The sequence below is a fragment of the Limanda limanda genome, chromosome 2 (genome assembly GCF_963576545.1).
Source record: "Limanda limanda chromosome 2, fLimLim1.1, whole genome shotgun sequence".
Taxonomy (NCBI): Eukaryota; Metazoa; Chordata; class Actinopteri; order Pleuronectiformes; family Pleuronectidae; genus Limanda; species Limanda limanda.
In genome coordinates, this window is record NC_083637.1 from 311,418 (window position 1) to 332,967 (window position 21,550).

Here is a 21,550-nt window from a genome sequence, read left to right on the forward strand (position 1 = left end):
TGATCATAATTCATTAAATTCAGCTGTTTGAAGAAGACTTGAAACTAGAGACTGAGACAGAAACTCCTGAGGAAAATGTTTATTGAAGTTATAAAGTGAGAAGTGTTATAAGAGTTGTTTTCTATAGAAACCACCAGAGGAGTCGCCCCCTGCTGGTCAGCACACAGAAGACAGGTTTCAGACACTTCATCAGCTTCACTCTCTGGACCCGGAGTCTCGGAACATTTAAAATCCGTCTCTGAACTCCCTCAGCTCCAGATGTTCAGAACACAAACACTCATTCCTGTTTCGTTCCCTTTAGCGACGTTAAGAGTCGACACGTTACATCGTACACAAGCGAATAGAAAACTGCACATGAATATTTACATCGTATTTACAGCCGGTTTCTCTTCAGAAGTGACGCTAACACTCAGTCTCATGGTGATGTTCAGCCGGTGTCTTCACCGATCATCAGAGCCCAGAAGACATTTCTAGTCTTTTACAAACGGATCTGATCTGAACGTTTGTAGTTTTCACGTCCGCTCAGGTCTCGACATCTGAGGACAAAGACGTTCGAGCGTCAAAGTTTCAAGATGTAAAACTTTGGAATCAGCCGATGATCACGGTTCCACTGATGGCGTCTTCACCCCGAACACTTCCTGCTTATCACCTGAAAACATCCATTTAGGCCCCTCCCCCTCTTCAGCTGATTGAAAACAGGAAATGATTGTGTTCACATTTAAAATTGGGTTTAGTGTCATAAACTTATTGTGAAGAAACTCATTTGTTCGTGGGAGCAGCAGCAGCGAAGGGAATCGAACCCTCAACCGCAGCAGGTCAAGGGTCAGGAAACGTGCAGCAGCTGCGTGTCAACATCTGGATTCTAGACGTCTCCGTGAGGACATCGAGCCCAGCAGCGTCTCTCGGGACAGACCAGAGGACACGGACCTGCGTCTTGTCCCCTTCGGAGGAGACGGCGCTCTGGGAGTCCGGCGGCGGTTTGTCTCGGACTCAGCCGGTGCCGTGGCTGCTGGACTCGAACACGCCCTTCTTGAAGAACGGCGAGAAGTCACAGACGGCGTGTTTGGACAGACGGACGCCGCCCTCGGTCCTGAGCGGAGACCTGACCGACGCCAGCATCACTCGGAACAAGCTCCTCAGATAACGCTGGAACAGACACATCACACAGTTTCAGATCTAAACCGGTTTTCTTCTCATTTGGTGTCTGTGTGTTTTTAATGTTCCAGCAGCAGCTGGAATCTGAAACGTGATTCATAAATAAAACAGAACTTCGTCCTCAAAACGTTGTTTCTACAGTAATTCTTTCAAATGAGTTAGTTTGTAATGTCTGTTGTGCTGAGGTCAGCTGACTCCTCTCTGCAGTCACAGACTCCCGGCTGGTTCCAGGTTTATTATTATGATATTTGATATTCCCACATGTCACTGATCTTTAATTTCATTCATTACGAGCTTTAGAAGTCTGAGATTGAACTTGTTGAAAGCTGCAGAAACCCTGAGTATGAATCAGATTTCATTCTTGAATGTGTAAATGAAGTTTTATGGACATCCTGCCTCCAAGTGGTGTCTGCGTTGGGCGACCATCCGCTCGTCTCGGTTTCCAAACAGCTTCTTCGGAGGGAACTCCAGAGCCGCCAGCTGAAAACAGGAAGTGACACGCATCACATCAATTATCAAAAATAAACAAACTGATCCGCCTGTGAAATTGATCCAGATTGAATGTTTTCATTGTTACTGTTTTATAATTCCGTTCCTTATTTGCCTTTGATCGTGTGTTTGTCCGGATGTAATAATCAGCGTCTGACCTGTGGATACTTGGTGCGGAGGAGGCGGTGCATCTCTCTGAAGCGACTGTAGCGTCGGAACACGCTCCAGCTCTCGTCCGTCACGCTGATCTGAAACCGGTTCACACGTCAACAGATTCACACGTCAACAGATTCACACGTCAACAGATTCACACGCTTCACACGGATCCAGGCGCAGAGCGAGTTTCTCCCTCGAGAACAAGTTCCTAAGATAGATTCAACTTTAAAGGTTCAGTGTGAAGGATTCACTGACATCTAGTGGTGACGGTGGACATTACAACCGAGTGAACTTTCCACGTGCAGGAGAATCAGGTCAATAAAGATATGAACGCTGCCATCTGGTGGTGATGACGTCATCTGCAGTCAGAGTCTGCAGCAGTGATTGTGGGTGGAGTTGTGGTATCGAGGCCCCGCCCATACACACACTCAACCAATCAGGAGCCAGTATCCAGGTCTCTGTTTTTATATCATTAAATAACTCATGAAAACCAAACTGATCAGAAACACTTGAACAAACCTCAGTGAGATAACAACGACCTGAAATGACAAACGTGTATTTAACGTAGACTTTTTAGTTTGGTCCGTTTCCCCTTTGCTACGAACATGGAGGTCTATGACTTCCGCCAGCCACCAGGGGGCGATTTTTATCATCAGAAATCTAACATGTAACTGAAGCTGTTTGAGAAAGTGAACGATTAACACAGTGGGAAGTTTTCTCACCTTCACCTCGAACTCGAAGTGCTCGTCCGCGCCCTGCCCGCGGAGCACGTAGCGCGGGATGCTAATCCTCAGCGGCTCCTGGAGGACGCCGGCGCCCGTCCCCAGAGGACGAGAGACCAGGTGCTGCAGAGGAAGAAGAAGAAGAACAGGAAGGAAGAGGTGAAGAGCAGAGGGTTGACGTGAAGTCATTTCTGAACTTGATTTTAGCAGGAAGTGAGAATAATTTTCAAAATAAAACACAACGAGAATTCAAGTTCAATCTTTATTATCCTGCTAACACTGAATCAGTTACAAGCTGGATTCATTCAACATCAATAATCAGATATTATTTCTGATCATGTTCAGACATGACCAGACATTTTCTTCAAATCATCAATATTTTTTGTTTTAAATGCAGCAAATCTCAAAAGAATCATGAATAAAAATTATTATTTAACTTCCATGAAGACAAAGAGTATTTTCTTTCATTGTAAACTCCAGAGATTAAAGGTTAATACACGTCTGAACTCAAATGACTTTACAGAAACGTTTTTATTGGTTTTAAATATTTCATCACTTTCAGATTGTAGATTTTTTTAAACATCGTAAAATAAACGAGGCGTCTGATCATTTGTTTTAAAGAAGAAAGAAGTTTCTGCCTCAGGAACAAAGATGATTAATGAAGATCTGGGCTTCTGAGCTACAACCAAAGCACAAGTTCCAGGACGCTTCCCCTGAGCCGAGCCGGGGCGCCACCTGCTGGTCTCCAGCTGTAAACACCACGTCCACCACCAGGCAGCCGTCCTGCTGACTCACCGTCAGGCGTCGGACGTCTGAGCGCTGGTGGAGCTCGAGTCCCTGAAACTGAGGCTGAGGAGGAACCCGGCTGGAGCCACGCAGCACCGGGTGAGAGACGCCGTCCTCCTGGAGGAGAACCACGTGGGTGTCGGTCAACAGGAGCTGAAAGATGGTGTCCTGATGGACTCGGGTGGAGTTCAGGACCTTGACACTGGTGTAGAGGAGAGGACAAACATCTGCCAGAGAAGGTTTGCCAGGGCCGTCCATATTCCCGTGGACAATGTAGAGTAAGTCTGCGAGAACCCGCTTGAATCTGGAGGTGACCTGAAGGCCGTTGTCCAGGAGGAGGTCAGGAACCGTTGATGTCCAGTCCAGCGAGAGGAGCATGAGGTCAGCAGAGAGCAGCGGGTGACCTTGAGTCCCTTCAGAGAACCTTCCAGGAGCTACAGCCTTCAGTAAAGCCTTGCAGAACTCCTGGGTGAGCTCCTTGCTGTGGGTGAAGACGGCCAGGACTTCACCTTCAGAGCAGCCGAGGAGGCGGACGTGCTGCCCTGCCAAGCTCATCTGGACCTTCTGGATTTCACAGAGGTGAAGATGGTGAGAAAGAACCAAAGTGTCCTGAGGATCTGAGCCGGCGGACACTACGCTCACGTCCGTTCCTGATAGAATCAAGCAGCCAGGCTTCGGGACGGGTTCTTCACTCGTGGCCGTTTTAACCCAGAAGATACTCAGAAGTTTTCCGACTTGGATTTGAGGCGACAGAGATTCCAACTTTTCACGTATCTCCTGGGATGAACACGTCTGCAGCTGGGACAGGACTGAAGGCAGCTGGACCAGCCTCTGATGAAACGCTTCGGGACTTCTGTCTCTGAAAGAAGACACGGATCCCTCCGGCCACCTGGAGACGTCCAGGATCACAGAAGGTTTCTGAGGAGGCTTCCGGGCGACCTTGGAGGATTCCGGCTGGAGTCGAAGCTGCATGTGATGAATCAGTGGCAGTTCTCTGGAGACCATGGTCACGTACTGAGACAGCACAACCTTCATGTCCTCCACTCCAACGTTTTGAATGATGTCCCGAGTTCCCTGCAACCTTCTGCCAGCGTCGTTGTAGGCCTCCGACAGCTTTCGGACAAAATATCCAAAATCGTAGCTTCTGCTCGTCTCAACCTTCTCAGAGTCCGTGTGCTCCTCCGGTTTCATTTGGTCACTTTCCTTCCACTTCTCCTTAGAGCTCGGATCACGTTCTGCATCCTCATCGTTCCCAAGGTATTTGACTTGTTCTATCGAGGTTGAACGCAGGCGTCGATTCACGCTTTCATCAAATCGATTACGCGAAGGATCAAGTTCATGAACAGCTGTGCAGACTTCAGCGGGAGTATCTACTGCTGGTTCCCACGCCGAGGTTCTACCACCATCTCTGTAAGAACTACACAGAACTGTTTCTTCTCCCTGAGGCTCTAACCAGACGGGTTCAGGTTCTTCTTCTGCGTTTTGCTTGATCTGAGCAGGAACGTTCTCCTGAAGCTCGGTCGCCGACAGGAAGCTCGACCCCCCCCCGCTGGTTCTCTGTGAGCACAAGGGCGAGTCGGTGACTACAGCATCAGCAGGGACGTGGAGGCGCTTTCAATTAGATCCATAATTCAGATTCGATCCATAATTCAGATTCGATCCATAATTCAGATTCGATCCATAATTCAGATTCGATCCATAATTCAGATTCGATCCATAATTCAGATTCGATCCATAATTCACCCAATGAGAGTTACAGAGGCTGCCCAGCAGGTGCTCAGGTGGAGGCTGAGTGATCCAGGTGTGAAGAGGTTTAACATGCAAATCAGGACGAGTGTAAGAATTTATACCGTCAGATCCTTTTTGGAATCTTAAATGTTTCAATCGTGTGTAAAGTAGAATTTTCAAATGGTTCTCATGATTACGGGATTTCTACATTTTTAAGATTCCGACTGAAACTTTACTTCATAAGAAAAACATGAAAACACCAAATACTGATTCACCCAAGTTTGATTCAATGTTTTTAAAAATGGACTCTGAGCAGAAATATGGAATTTTTGATCATTTCAAGATGTTTTATTTTCTGTGAGTTTATTTTCCATGCAATGGTTTGTTACCTTCCAGAGAATGACTTTCCTGATAGATGTTATTAATGAGAATAACCAGCAGTGTCAGGTAAGCAAAATTGATCGATATGGAAATTTGTCTTGTGCTGTCAAATTACCAGAATCAGTGTCTGTGATTACAAAACAATAAAAACAGGAAACTCATTCACATGTTTCCATTACAATGAAATTTCATTTCTAAATTATAAGGAATAAGGAATTCCAGATAATCCAGGTGTCGATGTTTAACTCCCGTCGGATCATTGATTATTAACCGTTGATTATTGGATTGTAATTCATTCCCAACAAGATTCTGGTCTTACCTCATATTTCAGCCTCCTTGGATTCATGTTTTGCAGCTTTTCATCATCCTAAAGAGAATAAAACTTTGCATCAACTGATGATCATCGAATATAAACAGAATATTCTTCATTTGCAAAATAACAAAAGTTAAAGATTCTACATCATAACAGGAAAAAGAGAGAAATTCAACAGAAGCAGCATCGATGTGAAACCAGGCAGATCACAAAGTGTGATTGTGACATGAAGAAGTTCCTGGTCTTACCTCGTCTGTTAGTGGAACCGAGCTGCAGTCGCTAGCTTCCTCCTGGTCCTGAGGGGTTAGAGATCAGAGATCATATATCAGAGATCAGATATCATATATCATATATCATATATCATATATCATATATCAGATATCAGATATCAGATATCAGAGATCAGAGATCAGATATCATATATCATATATCATATATCAGATATCAGATATCAGATATCAGTCACATAGAACCTGGGCCTGGTGACCTTCACTCGTCACAGATCAAATGAGGACTCAAGTGAAATGTCCTGTGGATCCAAGGTTCCAGCAGAAACTGAACTCGTCTATTTCTACTCTATGACTAGAACTTATCAAATCTGATCATCCGTCAATTTGGTCAAACGTTAGAAAACAAACATTCTGACGTCTTCAGCAACTTTTCAAAACATAGTAAACTAAAAACATAAAAACACTTCATTCTCACATTAGAGAAGCTGAAGTCATCTTGAAAAGTGATGAAACTTTTCATCAGTGAACAGAATGAGGAGTCGGGAGGAAAGAGAGAGAGCTCCTCACCCTGAGAGACTCACAGGACTCGGACAGATCCATCCCTTCAGATCCGTTCAGAAGGTTCATCTCACGTAACCGCCGCTGAACTTCCTCCTCGATGTAGCTGTTGATCCTGGAACAAAGGACCACGAAGAACCAGCATCAACATGAGGGAGAGCTCAGAGGACTGAGGAGAAGACCTCCTGAACCTTGTTGGAGTTCCTCTTTGAGACAGAAGGTTCTGAAACTCACCGGGCGTCGGACAGCGGCTGCAGCGTGTTCAGAGTCTGGACGTGACTGAGCAGAGAGCTGCTGGTCTTCTCCTCCGGGCTGATGGAGGGAGTCCTGCTGCTCTCCTCTCCCTCCGTGACTTCCTGCCTCAGCTCCCGGATCTCCCCCCCCACCCTGAGAAGGAAGAGAAGACGAGTGTGAGGGACGAGAAGAGAACAAGGACGAGATCTCTTCTCCAGGTCCAGAGAACACTGAAGCTTCCAAGATCACAGGAGACATGTTCTGCTGCTCTTCAGAGATCTGATGCAGCAGAAGCAGGTGATCCACTCTGCTGTGATTGGTCATCTGGTCCACTCTGCTGTGATTGGTCAGCTGGTCCGCTCTGCTGTGATTGGTCAGCTGGTCCACTCTGCTGTGATTGGTCAGCTGGTCCACTCTGCTGTGATTGGTCAGCTGGTCCACTCTGCTGTGATTGGTCAGCTGGTCCACTCTGCTGTGATTGGTCAGCTGGTCCACTCTGCTGTGATTGGTCTATTTATCTTTTACATGACATGTTTTACTCGAGGAAAGAAACGACCTCATTAATTATGCACTGTAATCACATTGAAATGAAACATGTCATGTGATGCTCTGACCTCTGCTGGTCGGGCTCCGCCCCCCTCCTCTGCTCCTCGGTGTCAGGCTCCGGGGAGGCGGAGCTCCTCAGGGCCGAGGGCCTCCTCTCCAGCCGGGTCACCTCCTGCTCCATGGCCTCCCTCTGCTGCTTCTCCTTGGACTCCAGGATCTCCTTCTCCTTCCTCCTCACCTTCTCCTCCTGCCGGGCCACGTTGGCCGTGAGCTGGTAGGTTTCCTGGAGCTGCTGCAGCTGCTGAGCACTGTGCCAGTGGAGGTTCAGCTCCTCCTCCTTGTCCTCCAGCTCCTTCTCCACCTGGTCCAGTGTGTTGTCCAGTCCTGGTGATCTGCTGAGCTCCAACACCTCCATGGCTCTCTGCTTCTCCTCGGCCAGCGCCGGGAGGAGGTCCTCTGCCAGGCGGGTCAGCTGCTGCTCCTGGAGCTGCAGACGGTGTTCCGCCTGCTGGAGCAGCTGCTCCTCCTGGCAGACGCCCGGGGTGTCCTGCGCCTCCTCCTCCTGCGCCTCCTTCAGCTGCTGCCTTCTTTCCTTGAGGCCGTGAGTGAGGAGCAGCACTTTGCTCCTCTCGGCAGCGACCTCCACCTCCAGATGCTCCTTCTGCTGCCGGAGCACCTCCTCCAGCTGGCCCAGCTCCTCCACCTGAGCCACCTTGAAGACCGTGTATCGACCCTGAGCAGAGCGCGCCTCCTCGCCGGCATCCTGCGCCTCCTGCTGCTCTCCAGCCTCCTTGGCCCGGAGCAGCGCTCCTCTGATCTCAGCCAGTGCCCGGCGCTCCTCCTGGACGCGGTGGGCGTCCTCCCGGGTCTTCACCGCGGCGGCTGCCTGGTGTTTCTCCCTCAGCTGCTCCTCCTCCTGCTCCTCCAGCCGGCCCACCAGGCTCAGCTGCTCCTCCTCCTGCTCCTCCAGCCGGCCCACCAGGCTCAGCTGCTCCTCCTCCTGCTCCTCCAGACGAACCTTCTGCTCCTCACGCTCCTGCTTCAGCCTCTTCAGCTCACGGTAGATTTCTGTCTGCTCTGCAGCCTCCTGCTGCATCCGCTGCTCCTCATCCCGCTCCTCCACCGCTTCACCCGCCAGCTGCTGGTTGCACCGCTGCTGCCACTGGAGCTCCTCCCCCTGGAGCTCCGAGCGTCTCTCCTCCTCAAAGCGCTCCTTCTGGACCAGGAAGTCACGCAGGCGGCTCTCCATGTCGTGGCTGCGGCAGCGGAGGCTCTCCTCCTGACGGAGAATTCGCTGCTGCACCTCCTCAGACTCTTTGCGCTGGCTCTCCACCTCCTGCTGGAGGCGCTCAAGCTCCGCCTTCTCACTCTGCTGCTTCGCCTCCATCTCCTTAATCAACCTCCTGCAGCAGCAACACACGAGACGACCGGTTAACAACATGAGACACGAGTTCACGTGGAGATTTTATCCAAGAAATTTGATTTCAAATGAACTTGTGGTGTTTTGGCCCAAAGTTCTGTCTGTCGGGTGGTGGCACCACCCTCTGGTTTGTTTCAGTTCACACCTATGTAAGCAAGACACCACCAACACCAACACCCCCCCCCACATCCTGTCCCGGCTGCAAACTGAAGTCGTCCCTGGTGAGTCACAGCCTCTCGTACCGTTTGAGCTCCAGTTTCTCCAGCTCCTCTCGCTGCTGCCGCTCAAACTCCAACCTGAGAACAGAGAGAAGCTTCATCAGCTCACGTGGATCTCCTCAGACAGAAGGACACATCACAGACCAGCAGAGTGAGGAGGAGCAGCACTGGACGCATGAGATGAGGAACAAGCTGCATGGAAAGCAACGGTGAGAGTTTGAGTTTCAGGCGGAGACAGAAGCAGAGGATGACGGAGAGGATGAAGGATCAGGTTGAGAGAGAAGACAAGTGGACACACGTCTCTGTGGAAAACAGGACAATGAAGACAGGAAGTGGACGACTGAGTCTACCTGAGGAAGACGAGTCAACGCTAACACCTCTGCTCCGCCACAGGATCATCCTCCAATATAATAATCTAAAAGTAAACAACCAGAATCATCTGAGGTGGAACCTGTACAAGGATTCCTCAGATAGCCACAGTTAGCTCGGACGGGGGCAAAGGTCAAAGGGCACACGATAACCAGCAGGGTTCATCATTCAGAGAAGTAGGTCTGTGTGAGTCTGGCTCCACCTGTTGGTCACTCCATGAAGGACCACATCACCATCTCCTCAGTAGGAGTCTGATGTTGTTTTTCTGTCAGATCAGATAAAGGTTTGTTCCTCCTCTCAGCTCTGATCCTATTGGTTCATCCCCACGACGGAAATCTTTAGAAATATTCAGTTTCATGTTTATTCTGTAATTTAATAAACAGCTGATCATTGCAGACGTCATAAAAACATGAAGCTACGGAGGAGCTGTGGTTCACAGGAGCTCCGTGTGTCAGCGCCCCCTAGTGGCCGGGTCCACAGCAGCCAGCGGCTCCACACCAGGGTCATGACCTTCATCTGTGTTTAATAAAGATGACTCTCATCTGAATGATGGGGGGGGGGGGGTCACTCACCCGGGGTTGTAGAGCATCACAGTCGACAGGTTCTCACACGACCTGGACAGATCCGTCATGGACAGGCTGAAGGTGGACAGCAGGCCGCTCTGGCAAAGGTCAAAGGTCACAGGTCATTAATGACTGAAGGTCGTAGACTGTAAGTACATCTTCAAAATGACACGTGAAATCATCGCCCCCTGGTGGCCGGATGCAGTAAAGGCCATAAACCTTCATGTTTATCGAACCACACTGGTCAAGTGTGTTGTGAAGGTCGAGTGAAGGTCGAGTGAAGGTCGAGTGAAGGTCATTCATAATAATAATTAACCCTGAATGCACAGGTGACCAGGGTTGTGTAGCAGGAGGAACGCAACAAGTGACACCTGAGTCGTTGTTGGAAAAGTGCAACAAGTAAACGGCCCATTCCAAACCTCCTCCATGTTAGCAGAGGGAACTTGGACCACATTTAAAAGGTCAAAGGTTAAATAAAGGTTAGTCAGAGATGGTTTCTGTGAGTTCAGGTTCTTATCTCACTGTCGTTCTTCATCCTCCAACACAAACCTTCCGTTTCTCCCTCAGCTTCGCCGCCTCCTTCGGGTGGTTGAACCGGAACATGTTGGTCCTCCCGAGCAGAAGAACGGCGCCTGAGGGACGGACAGAAGACACCGGCGTCATGGGACAGAGAACATTTCTACTACTGCTGAAGATTTTCCCTCAGGTGTTCTCCAGATCTAAGAAGGAGACGAGGTCTCCTCTCCTCACCTTGGTTGAGCTGCGACGGCTCCGTCACCTGGAGCCCGTTCACTGAGCACTGAGCTCCGCCCAGCGGCACCAGGGTCACCAGGCCGCTCTGATTCTCAAACACGCAGTGTTCACTCTCCAGGTCCAGACCGTGAAGGACTGACGGAGGAAGAACATCACGCCATCAGACTGTTACAAGGTTAAACTGAAACAAACAGATTTCTGTCTCTGAAACTGTTTCCACACATGAGCTGTGAGACACATGTTGTGTAGTCAGTGTTTGTGAAGCAGCAGGTTGTCGGGTCCACCTTCACACCAACAGGAACATGTGAGGAACATGTGAGGAGCATGTGAGGAGCATGTGAGGAACATGTGAGGAGCATGTCAAGAGCATGTGAGGAGCATGTGAGGAGCATGTGAGGAACATGTGAGGAACATGTGAGGAACATGTGAGGAACATGTGAGGAACATGTGAGGAACATGTCAGGATCATGTGAGGAACATGTGAGGAGCATGTGAGGAGCATATAGGGAACGTGTGAGGAGCATGTGAGGAGCATGTGAGGAACATGTCAGGAACATGTGAGGAACATGTGAGGAACATGTGAGGAGCATGTCAGGAACATGTGAGGAACATGTGAGGAGCATGTCAGGAACATGTGAGGAGCATGTGAGGAGCATGTGAGGAGCATGTCAGGAACATGTCAGGAACATGTGAGGAGCATGTGAGTAGCATGTGAGGAGCATGTGAGGAGCATGTCAGGAACATGTCAGGAACATGTCAGGAACATGTGAGGAGCATGTCAGGAACATGTGAGGAGCATGTCAGGAACATGTGAGGAACATGTCGGGAACATGTGAGGAGCATGTCAGGAACATGTGAGGAACATGTCGGGAACATGTGAGGAGCATGTCAGGAGTATGTGAGGAGCATGTGAGGAACATGTGAGGAGCATGTCAGGAACATGTGAGGAGCATGTGAGGAGCATGTGAGGAACATGTGAGGAGCATGTCGGGAACATGTGAGGAGCATGTCAGGAACATGTGAGGAGCATGTCAGGAACATGTGAGGAACATGTCGGGAACATGTGAGGAGCATGTCAGGAGCATGTGAGGAGCATGTGAGGAGCATGTGAGGAACATGTGAGGAGCATGTCAGGAGCATGTGAGGAGCATGTCAGGAACATGTGAGGAGCATTTCAGGAACATGTGAGGAACATGTGAGGAACATGTGAGGAACATGTGAGGAGCATGTGAGGAGCATGTCAGGAACATGTGAGGAGCATGTCGGGAACATGTGAGGAACATGTCGGGAACATGTGAGGAGCATGTCAGGAACATGTGAGGAGCATGTCAGGAACATGTGAGGAGCATGTCAGGAACATGTGAGGAGCATGTCGGGAACATGTGAGGAGCATGTCAGGAACATGTGAGGAGCATGTCGGGAACATGTGAGGAGCATGTCAGGAGCATGTGAGGAGCATGTGAGGAGCATGTGAGGAACATGTGAGGAGCATGTCAGGAACATGTGAGGAGCATGTGAGGAGCATGTGAGGAACATGTGAGGAGCATGTCGGGAACATGTGAGGAGCATGTCAGGAACATGTGAGGAGCATGTCAGGAACATGTGAGGAACATGTTGGGAACATGTGAGGAGCATGTCAGGAGCATGTGAGGAGCATGTGAGGAGCATGTGAGGAACATGTGAGGAGCATGTCAGGAGCATGTGAGGAGCATGTGAGGAGCATGTCAGGAGCATGTGAGGAGCATGTCAGGAACATGTGAGGAGCATGTGAGGAACATGTGAGGAGCATGTCAGGAACATGTGAGGAACATGTCAGGAACCAGATGATATGCACCAGCCCTGCGATCCCCTGACCATCTGTCCAGCTTGTATCTGCCTCTCGTCTCAGATCATCTGGGATGGACTCAGCCCCCCCCTCAACCCTTCAAGGTTCACCAGTGTAGATGAGGGATGGATTTCACCTTCTCTCTAATAAACCACCACATGACTTTAATTCTATGTTCAGGATTATTTGAGAATCCCTGAACTCACTGATGTCCGGCTCGGTGGACGCGTCCTCTCTGCCCACGTATGTCCGTCCCTCCTGAGGACGAAGACAGAAAATCCATCAGGACCCTTGATTCAGCTCAGGTTCACTCACTCTCCCCTCTGTGCTGTGACGCCTGGGACATGCGGTGTAAGGTGGACGCAGGGTGATCCTGACCTTCAGATGATACAGGATGATCCCGGTGCTGAGGAGGTCGTCGTCGATGCCGATGAGGTGCGGCAGCTCCGAGTCCAGCACCACGCCGATGCCCTCCTTCCTCAGAGCCAGCGTCTCCTCCTGCAGACGCAGGTCACATGCACTCCTCAACATCTGATTCCAAACAGTTCAGTGAGTCCACACTGAGACGTTCCCTTCCTGATTGGTTCCCATCAGTCACATGACTCGAACACAAAGCATCGCTAACACTGCTCCTCCTTCAGAGGAGTTTCTGTTACTAAGCAACCAACTGCAGAGACAATCTACTTCCTGTTTACACCACATGACCAGTGGACGTGAACAGTCATGTGACAAACACCGTCAAATCTGCACTTTGGAAAATCATCTGAATAAAATATTGATTCCTTGTGGAAATGTTGAGATAAAGGTTTGTTCTCTAAAGTTTCCAGACTAGTGAGACCTGAGGAGAGCTTCTCCTGCTGGAGACCATGAGGTCAGAACATTAACCAACCTTGAGGATGTTCTGGGTCTCGTTCCATTTGTTGGTCCACTCCTTCGTCAGCTCCAGAACCTGAAACACAGAGGAGCCGCAGTAGTTCTTTGAATAATCAATATGTTGAAAGAGGCAAAAATAAACAGATTATCTGAGAATTCACCACAGAATGAAAAGGTCCAGTTTGTAAGATTTAGGCGAAAGGATCTATTAACAGAAATCTGGAGGCCGCCATGTTTTTACAGTAGTTCAGACTAGATAAAACAAAACCTTTGAGTTTAGTATTCTACCTCCACCTTTGGAGGGAGGGGGTGTGTGGGTGTGCAGCTGCAACACGACACCTCACCACTAGATGTCACTACACTCTACACACTGAACCTTCAGACTCACTCGGGCTTCGTTCTGCAGCAGCTTCTCCTCCATGCTCAGAGCTGTGGGTGAGTCCAGGAGAGCGATCTGAAACAGAGAAGAGGAGCTCAGGTTCCTGTCCTCCGGTCACAAGCTGGACCAGCAGCAGCAGCGCCCCCTACAGTTAATGACCGGCTCCTCACCTGGTTGCCCTGAACCAGCAGAGCTTTCAGGCGAGCGATCTCAGCGCGCAGCTCTCGGATCAGACGCACGTTGCAGTCCTCGTTGACGGTCGGCTGGTTGATGATGTTCTTGGCTCTGTTGGCGTAGCGCAGCGTGCTGAGGGTCTCGCCGTAGTTCACGTCCGCCGGCGAAACGGCTGCGACAGGAAACAATTCTCACGGAATTCAGACGAACACTTTCAAAAACTTGAAATGATCAATTAAAAAACGGTTTCTCACTGGCGATCATGAAGGTCTTGGAGTTCCCGCCCAGGCTGTCTTTGAGCAGCCATGTTAGCACCGAGTCGCGGTACGGGACGAACACGGACTTCTTCTTCAGGTTGGTGTTCACGCCATCCTGCGCCATGTCGGCTGCACAGAAACAGGAAACACGCTCAGCTGAGTTTGTGTGAGTGCAGCAGAAGAAGAGAAGAGTGTGTGATTCTGACCCAGAGCGGAGATGACGTTGCCCAGGGAGACCAGGGACTTGTTGATGTTCCCTCCTTCCTTCAGTCGGACGCCAGTGGCTCCGGTGGCGTCGGCTCGCTCGCTCCCGGCCAGGTCGACCAGGTGGATCTTACTGACCGTCTCACTCGGCATCTCCGCATCAAACTTCGCCTGAAACAGAGCAAACGTTTCGTTCCACAGGAAACTTTTCCTCAACATGACCAGCGCTCAGGTCCTGGCCCGAGGTCGCGGAGCTTCCCTGACCTGCGTGAAGTTGATGGTGAAGATGGCGTGCGAGCGGCTGCTGACGTCGTTCATGCCGGTGCTGGCGGTGGTGCGGTTGATGTTCCCGGCCTCCATCAGCTCCTCCACGTCGCTGTAGTTCTGCACCAGGTGTTTGGAAAGATCTGAGATGAAACGTAGAAACAGGAACCAGGGCTTCACTTCACATTTATTCTATTTTCATGTTGTTTTTCAAGTCAAAAATCTTTCACTGAGTAAAAACTTGTGAAACAGCTGCTGCAGGGAAATAAAACCAAAGTGAAAGTTTGTCCTGAAGGTTCTTGTTTTTACCTCCGACAGGTTCAGACTATTATAATTGGAGTTTAGATTATCAGTGTAAATAAGTGTTGTGATGGAGTCAGTGACTCATCGTCCTCCGGTCGTTTCAACAGCTTCTAGTTTCATTTACACTCTTCACTGTGACCTTTGACCTGAGATCGAATCGGCCCATCTGGTCAAAGCGATTCCCTAAAGACAGACTTGAGTTGTCTTGGTCAAGAGGATTAAAGCCAGGTCCCGGGTTCACCTTCCACGTAGGGCCCGTCCTTGGGATGCTCCCTGACCCTCAGGTTGAAGGTCACAGTGGACTTCCTCCTCAGCAGGTCTCTCACCCTCTCGTTGTAGATCTCCAAGTAACTGAGAACACAAATCCAAACCTTCAACACAAGTCTCCTGGTTCTAAACGTTTACATCAAAAAGTGCAGCTGTCAACTTGATACAAATCAATACTGTGATATGAAAAATCTGAATAAGACTGTGACAGTGAACCTGATGATTTACAGAACCGGATTCAAATCTGATACATTCTCATGTTAAGAGGAGAATCCGGACTTCAGTGAAGTCGACATGTTTACGTCTAAATCTCAGAACGTCCGGTCGGACTTTTCACATCGTGACTCTGATGTATGACGTCACGTGACCAGGTCCAGTGTAAACAAGGTGAAAAGAAAGGAGGAGCTTAGACAGGAAACCCTCAGAACGTCAGCATCGAAAAATATTATATTAAAAATTGATGTAAACACAATAATCAAACGTATTTTATTATTCTGAAGATTTTTAATAATCAAATTATTGTTGTCCATGCAAACGTCATCAGTGACGAATCACGTGACCTCTGACCTCTCTTGTGATTGGTCTAGAAAGTTCTGACATAATCTCACTACAGTCTTTACCTGTTTTCACCTGTTTGTGTTTGTGTGTTTGTTTGTGGGATTACACAAAAACTGGTTTCCATGACAATGAGGGGCGGGACACAACCCAGAGAACTCATCTGGAGCAGCAGACACATCCACACGTTTTTAATCTAAATTCATGAAGAATAATTCATGAAATCAAAATCAGGATCTGGTGAGTTTGACCGAGGTTTCTTGAGGAGAGTTGGTGGAGGGTGGAGCCAAGTGACCTGATGAAGTGTGAACAGCTACTGTACATACTGTATCATATGAAGTGTGAGCAGCTACTGTACATACTGTATCATATGAAGTGTGAGCAGCTACTGTACATACTGTATCATATGAAGTGTGAGCAGCTACTGTACATACTGTATCATATGAAGTGTGAGCAGCTACTGTACATACTGTATCATATGAAGTGTGAACAGCTACTGTACATACTGTATCATATGAAGTGTGAGCAGCTACTGTACATACTGTATCATATGAAGTGTGAGCAGCTACTGTACATACTGTATCATATGAAGTGTGAGCAGCTACTGTACATACTGTATCATATGAAGTGTGAGCAGCTACTGTACATACTGTATCATATGAAGTGTGAGCAGCTACTGTACATACTGTATCATATGAGCCTGTGTCCTCCTGGTCTCACCTGACTTCCGTACGAAACGACGCTACATCCCATCGAGTCGCGGCCAGGATGCGGCTGAACAGACCTTCACAGATCCTGGGGATCAGACCTGCGTCGCCCTGGGACACGAGGACAGAGGAGACAGTTTGACGTTAGGACGGTGAGGACGGACACCAGGACAGAGGAGACAGTTTGACGTTAGGACGGTTAGGACAGACACCAGGACAGAGGAGACAGTTTGACGTTAGGACGGTTAGGACAGACACCAGGACAGAGGAGACAGTTTGACGTTAGGACGGTGAGGACAGACACCAGGACAGAAGAGACAGTTTGACGTTAGGACGGTGAGGACAGACACCAGGACAGAGGAGACAGTTTGACGTTAGGACGGTGAGGACAGACACGAGGACAGAGGAGACAGTTTGACGTTAGGACGGTGAGGACGGACACCAGGACAGAGGAGACAGTTTGACGTTAGGACGGTTAGGACAGACACCAGGACAGAGGAGACAGTTTGACGTTAGGACGGTTAGGACAGACACCAGGACAGAGGAGACAGTTTGACGTTAGGACGGTGAGGACGGACACCAGGACAGAGGAGACAGTTTGACGTTAGGACGGTGAGGACAGACACCAGGACAGAGGAGACAGTTTGATGTTAGGACGGTGAGGACGGACACCAGGACAGAGGAGACAGTTTGACGTTAGGACGGTGAGGACGGACACCAGGACAGAAGAGACAGTTTGACGTTAGGACGGTGAGGACGGACACCAGGACAGAAGAGACAGTTTGACGTTAGGACGGTGAGGACAGACACCAGGACAGAGGAGACAGTTTGACGTTAGGACGGTGAGGACAGACACCAGGACAGAGGAGACGTCACGTGATCTGTGTGAACTCTGTAGTTTGACCTTCTCCTGACTCTTGTTGTTCTGGTTTGTTTCTCCTGGTTGATGAACTCATTGTGAGTTGCTTTGGAGAAAAGCTTCGGCTCAATGAAATGTCATGTGACCATGTTTGAATCACCACTTCCTGTTCTGACTGAGGAGCACTTTGTTAATAAATAATAAATAGCGTAGATGAACTGGCTGCTCGTTGTCAGTCCAGCTGATAATCCACCCCCCCCCCCCCCCCTGTGAACTCTGACACCTCGGAGTCATCACCAGCACTGAAGCTGTGAACACCAGAGTGTCCTTGAACGCAGCATTACATTACATTTCATTTAGCTGACTCACAATAAGAGCATCAACCCCGAGGGAACAAACCAACAACAATCAAGAAAGTACAAGATCTTCAAGAATAAAGCAAAACTACTAAATGCCATCAGTCACATTTAACTGCTGCGAAATTGTTAGTTTCAAAAATTGTTGGTATTTTTTTTTTTTTTGCAGCACATTTACACATGTATGTTTCTGGCCTTGGTTTCTGTTCTTATTCTATCTCTCTCTTTTATATGTCTGTCTCATTCATCTTCTCTGGTTTGGTATCGAGTCCCTTCAGCCCGAGGTCTTCCTACAGCGTGGACTGTCCCTGTGGTTCCTCACCGGGTTCCCCATCATGGTGTAGGACTTCCCCGAGCCCGTCTGGCCGTAGGCGAACACGCAGGCGTTGTAGCCCTCGAACGCAGCCTTCAGCACGTCGCAGCCCAGGTCGGTGAACACCTGCCGGGGAACGCACAAAAGACGTGTGATGATTCTGAAGAACATGAAGGAGAAGAGAGGCTGGTCTTCTCTGGATCATCTCACTCATGTTCACATCAGGGCTGAAGAACAGAGTTCAGCTGTGGAGATGAAAACAGACGTTGACCTTTTCCTGAGAGACGAACGTGGAGCTTTCACAGTCCGTGGAGTCGTAGGAGAAGTCGTACGTGAAGGTCTTGGTCCGGTCCCTCATGGGATCTCCAGTGACACCGTCAGGAATCTTCAGGAGACGGAGAGCAAAACATCTCCAGCTCAGATCATGGATTTCACAGCTCACGTGAACAAGAGGAGTTTTAACAGCAGATACAAACCTTCAGGTTGGTGATGGAGGTTTTGGTTCCTTCCATCTTGATGATGCATTTAGAAGACAAGTCTTTCTCCCTGAAAGAGACAGAAGAGGATATTACGTCTGTGATGTTCTACAGAACAGAACTGATGGAGAAGCTCCAGCAGACCAGGAACAACATCTGGAGCCTCTGTCCAGAAGAGCTCCATCCTAGAAACAGATAAGATACTGAACCCTGAACATCAGCGCTTCAGGAGGACATAGCAACATCTGGAGCTTCAGGAGGACATAGCAACATCTGGAGCTTCAGGAGGACATAGCAACACCTGGAGCTTCAGGAGGACATAGCAACATCTGGAGCTTCAGGAGGACATAGCAACACCTGGAGCTTCAGGAGGACATAACAACATCTGGAGCTTCAGGAGGACATAGCAACACCTGGAGCTTAAGGAGGACATAGCAACACCTGGAGCTTCAGGAGGACATAACAACATCTGGAGCTTCAGGAGGACATAGCAACATCTGGAGCTTCAGGAGGACATAGCAACACCTGGAGCTTCAGGAGGACATAGCAACATCTGGAGCTTCAGGAGGACATAGCAACATCTGAAGCTTCAGGAGGACATAGCAACACCTGGAGCTTCAGGAGGACATAGCAACACCTGGAGCTTCAGGAGGACATATCTGTCCAGAGGACATAGCAACATCTGGAGCTTCAGGAAGACATAGCAACATGTGGAGCTTCAGGAAGACATAGCAACATGTGGAGCTTCAGGAAGACATAGCAACATCTGGAGCTTCAGGAGGACATAACAACACCTGGAGCTTCAGGAGGACATAACAACATCTGGAGCTTCAGGAGGACATAGCAACATCTGGAGCTTCAGGAGGACATAGCAACACCTGGAGCTTCAGGAGGACATAGCAACACCTGGAGCTTCAGGAGGACATATCTGTCCAGAGGACCTCAGAGGACATAGCAACATGTGGAGCTTCAGGAGGACATAGCAACATCTGGAGCTTCAGGAGGACATAGCTGTCCAGAGGAGCTCAGAGGACATAGCAACATCTGGAGCTTCAAGAGGACATATCTGTCCAGAGGAGCTCAGAGGACATAACAACATCTGGAGCTTCAGGAGGACAAAGCTGTCCAGAGGATCTCAGAGGATATAGCAACATCTGGAGCTTCAGGAGGACATAACAACATCTGGAGCTTCAGGAGGACATAACATCTGGAGCTTCAGGAGGACATAGCAAAACCTGGAGCTTCAGGAGGACATATCTGTCCAGAGGAGCTCAGAGGACAGAACAACATCTGGATCTTCAGGAGGACAAAGCTGTCCAGAGGAGCTCAGAGGACATAGCAACATCTGGAGCTTCAGGAGGACACAGCAACATCTGGAGCTTCAGGAGGACACAGCTGTCCAGAGGAGCTCAGAGGACATAGCAACACCTGGAGCTTCAGGAGGACACAGCAACATCTGGAGCTTCAGGAGGACATAGCAACACATGGAGCTTCAGGAGGACATAGCAACATCTGGAGCTTCAGGAGGACATAGCAACATCTGAAGCTTCAGGAGGACATAGCAACACCTGGAGCTTCAGGAGGACATAGCAACATCTGAAGCTTCAGGAGGACATAGCAACACCTGGAGCTTCAGGAGGACACAGCTGTCCAGAGGAGCTCAGAGGACATAGCAACATCTGGAGCTTCAGGAGGACACAGCTGTCTAGAGGAGCTCAGAGGACATAGCAACATCTGGAGCTTCAGGAGGACATAGCTGTCCAGAGGAGCTCAGAGGACACAGCAACATCTGAAGCTTCAGGAGGACACAGCTGTCCAGAGGAGCTCAGAGGACACAGCAACATCTGAAGCTTCAGGAGGACACAGCTGTCCAGAGGAGCTCAGAGGACATAGCAACATCTGGAGCTTCAGGAGGACACAGCAACATCTGAAGCTTCAGGAGGACACAGCTGTCCAGAGGAGCTCAGAGGACACAGCAACATCTGAAGCTTCAGGAGGACACAGCTCTCCAGAGGAGCTCAGAGGACATAGCAACATCTGGAGCTTCAGGAGGACATAGCAACACCTGGAGCTTCAGGAGGACACAGCTGTCCAGAGGAGCTCAGAGGACATAGCAACATCTGGAGCTTCAGGAGGACAAAGCTGTCCAGAGGAGCTCAGAGGACATAGCAACATCTGGAGCATCAGGAGGACACAGCAACATCTGGAGCTTCAGGAGGACAAAGCTGTCCAGAGGAGCTCAGAGGACATAGCAACATCTGGAGCATCAGGAGGACACAGCAACATCTGAAGCTTCAGGAGGACACAGCTGTCCAGAGGAGCTCAGAGGACATAACAACATCTGGAGCTTCAGGAGGACATAGCAACATCTGGAGCTTCAGGAGGACACATCTGTCCAGAGGAGCTCAGAGGAGAGGAGCAGGGGGAGATCGTTAAATCATGAAACTGTGACCTGGTGATAAAAGTGTGAGATCTGAGCAGCACTAGCACAGATGCTACATCCGTTAGCTTCATGTCTCTGTAGATCCATGTCTTCTACTCACCGCCGGTTCATGGGCCGGACCCGGACCGACACCCGGACCGAGGCCATCGCTGCTGGGGTCCGCCCGGAGCAGCCGGGTGGAGACTCGGTTAGCCGGTTAGCCTGTTAGCAGGTTAGCCTCAGTGGCTTCCAATGGGATAGCTACACAGCTCATATGCTAACCGGATAACATGCTAGCGTGATAAGAAGAAAGGGCAAAAGTCCCGGAGATGAACCCGAGCAACTGCACCCGGAGCCGGGCGGACGGACTGACGGGGGCCGGTGCTGACGGTGGTGGACTTGGACCGGAGACACCACGTCACTGTCCCGGAGACACTACGTCACTGTCCCGGGGACAACTGACTCTCCCCATTGGTCAGTGCCACAGCATCTGTTAGCATCTGTTAGCATCTGTTAGCTTCTGTTAGCTTCTGTTAGCTTCTGTTAGCACCTGAGCTACAGCTGTCAGCTGACGCTCACGTGACGCAGAGAAGCGTCAGCTGATGTAAACATTAAACCGTCCGGAGAGTTAAAGACACAATATATTATATGTATTATTTATTTTAATAGATAAACAACAGAACACTGATGGAAGG

At 49.5% G+C, this 21,550-nt stretch overlaps 1 protein-coding gene across 1 annotated transcript; it reads right to left on the reverse strand.

Moving 5' to 3' along the window:
* Positions 1–64: 64 nt before the first annotated feature.
* kif16ba (kinesin family member 16Ba) lies at positions 65–21,310 on the reverse strand. Its single transcript, XM_061089300.1, has 27 exons — positions 20,977–21,310; positions 18,434–18,503; positions 18,229–18,342; positions 17,967–18,083; positions 16,443–16,540; positions 15,142–15,251; positions 14,598–14,740; positions 14,336–14,504; positions 14,127–14,258; positions 13,869–14,044; positions 13,708–13,773; positions 13,336–13,395; positions 12,825–12,944; positions 12,653–12,704; positions 10,619–10,756; positions 10,418–10,500; positions 9,878–9,966; positions 8,961–9,014; positions 7,367–8,701; positions 6,753–6,905; positions 6,528–6,633; positions 5,979–6,026; positions 5,737–5,784; positions 2,523–2,645; positions 1,803–1,892; positions 1,552–1,635; positions 65–1,146 (listed from the first exon to the last, which is right to left on the reverse strand). Exons 1-27 carry the CDS (start codon positions 21,021–21,023, stop codon positions 991–993), a joined length of 3,981 nt encoding a protein of 1,326 aa, XP_060945283.1. The 5' UTR covers positions 21,024–21,310; the 3' UTR covers positions 65–990.
* Positions 21,311–21,550: the final 240 nt, after the last annotated feature.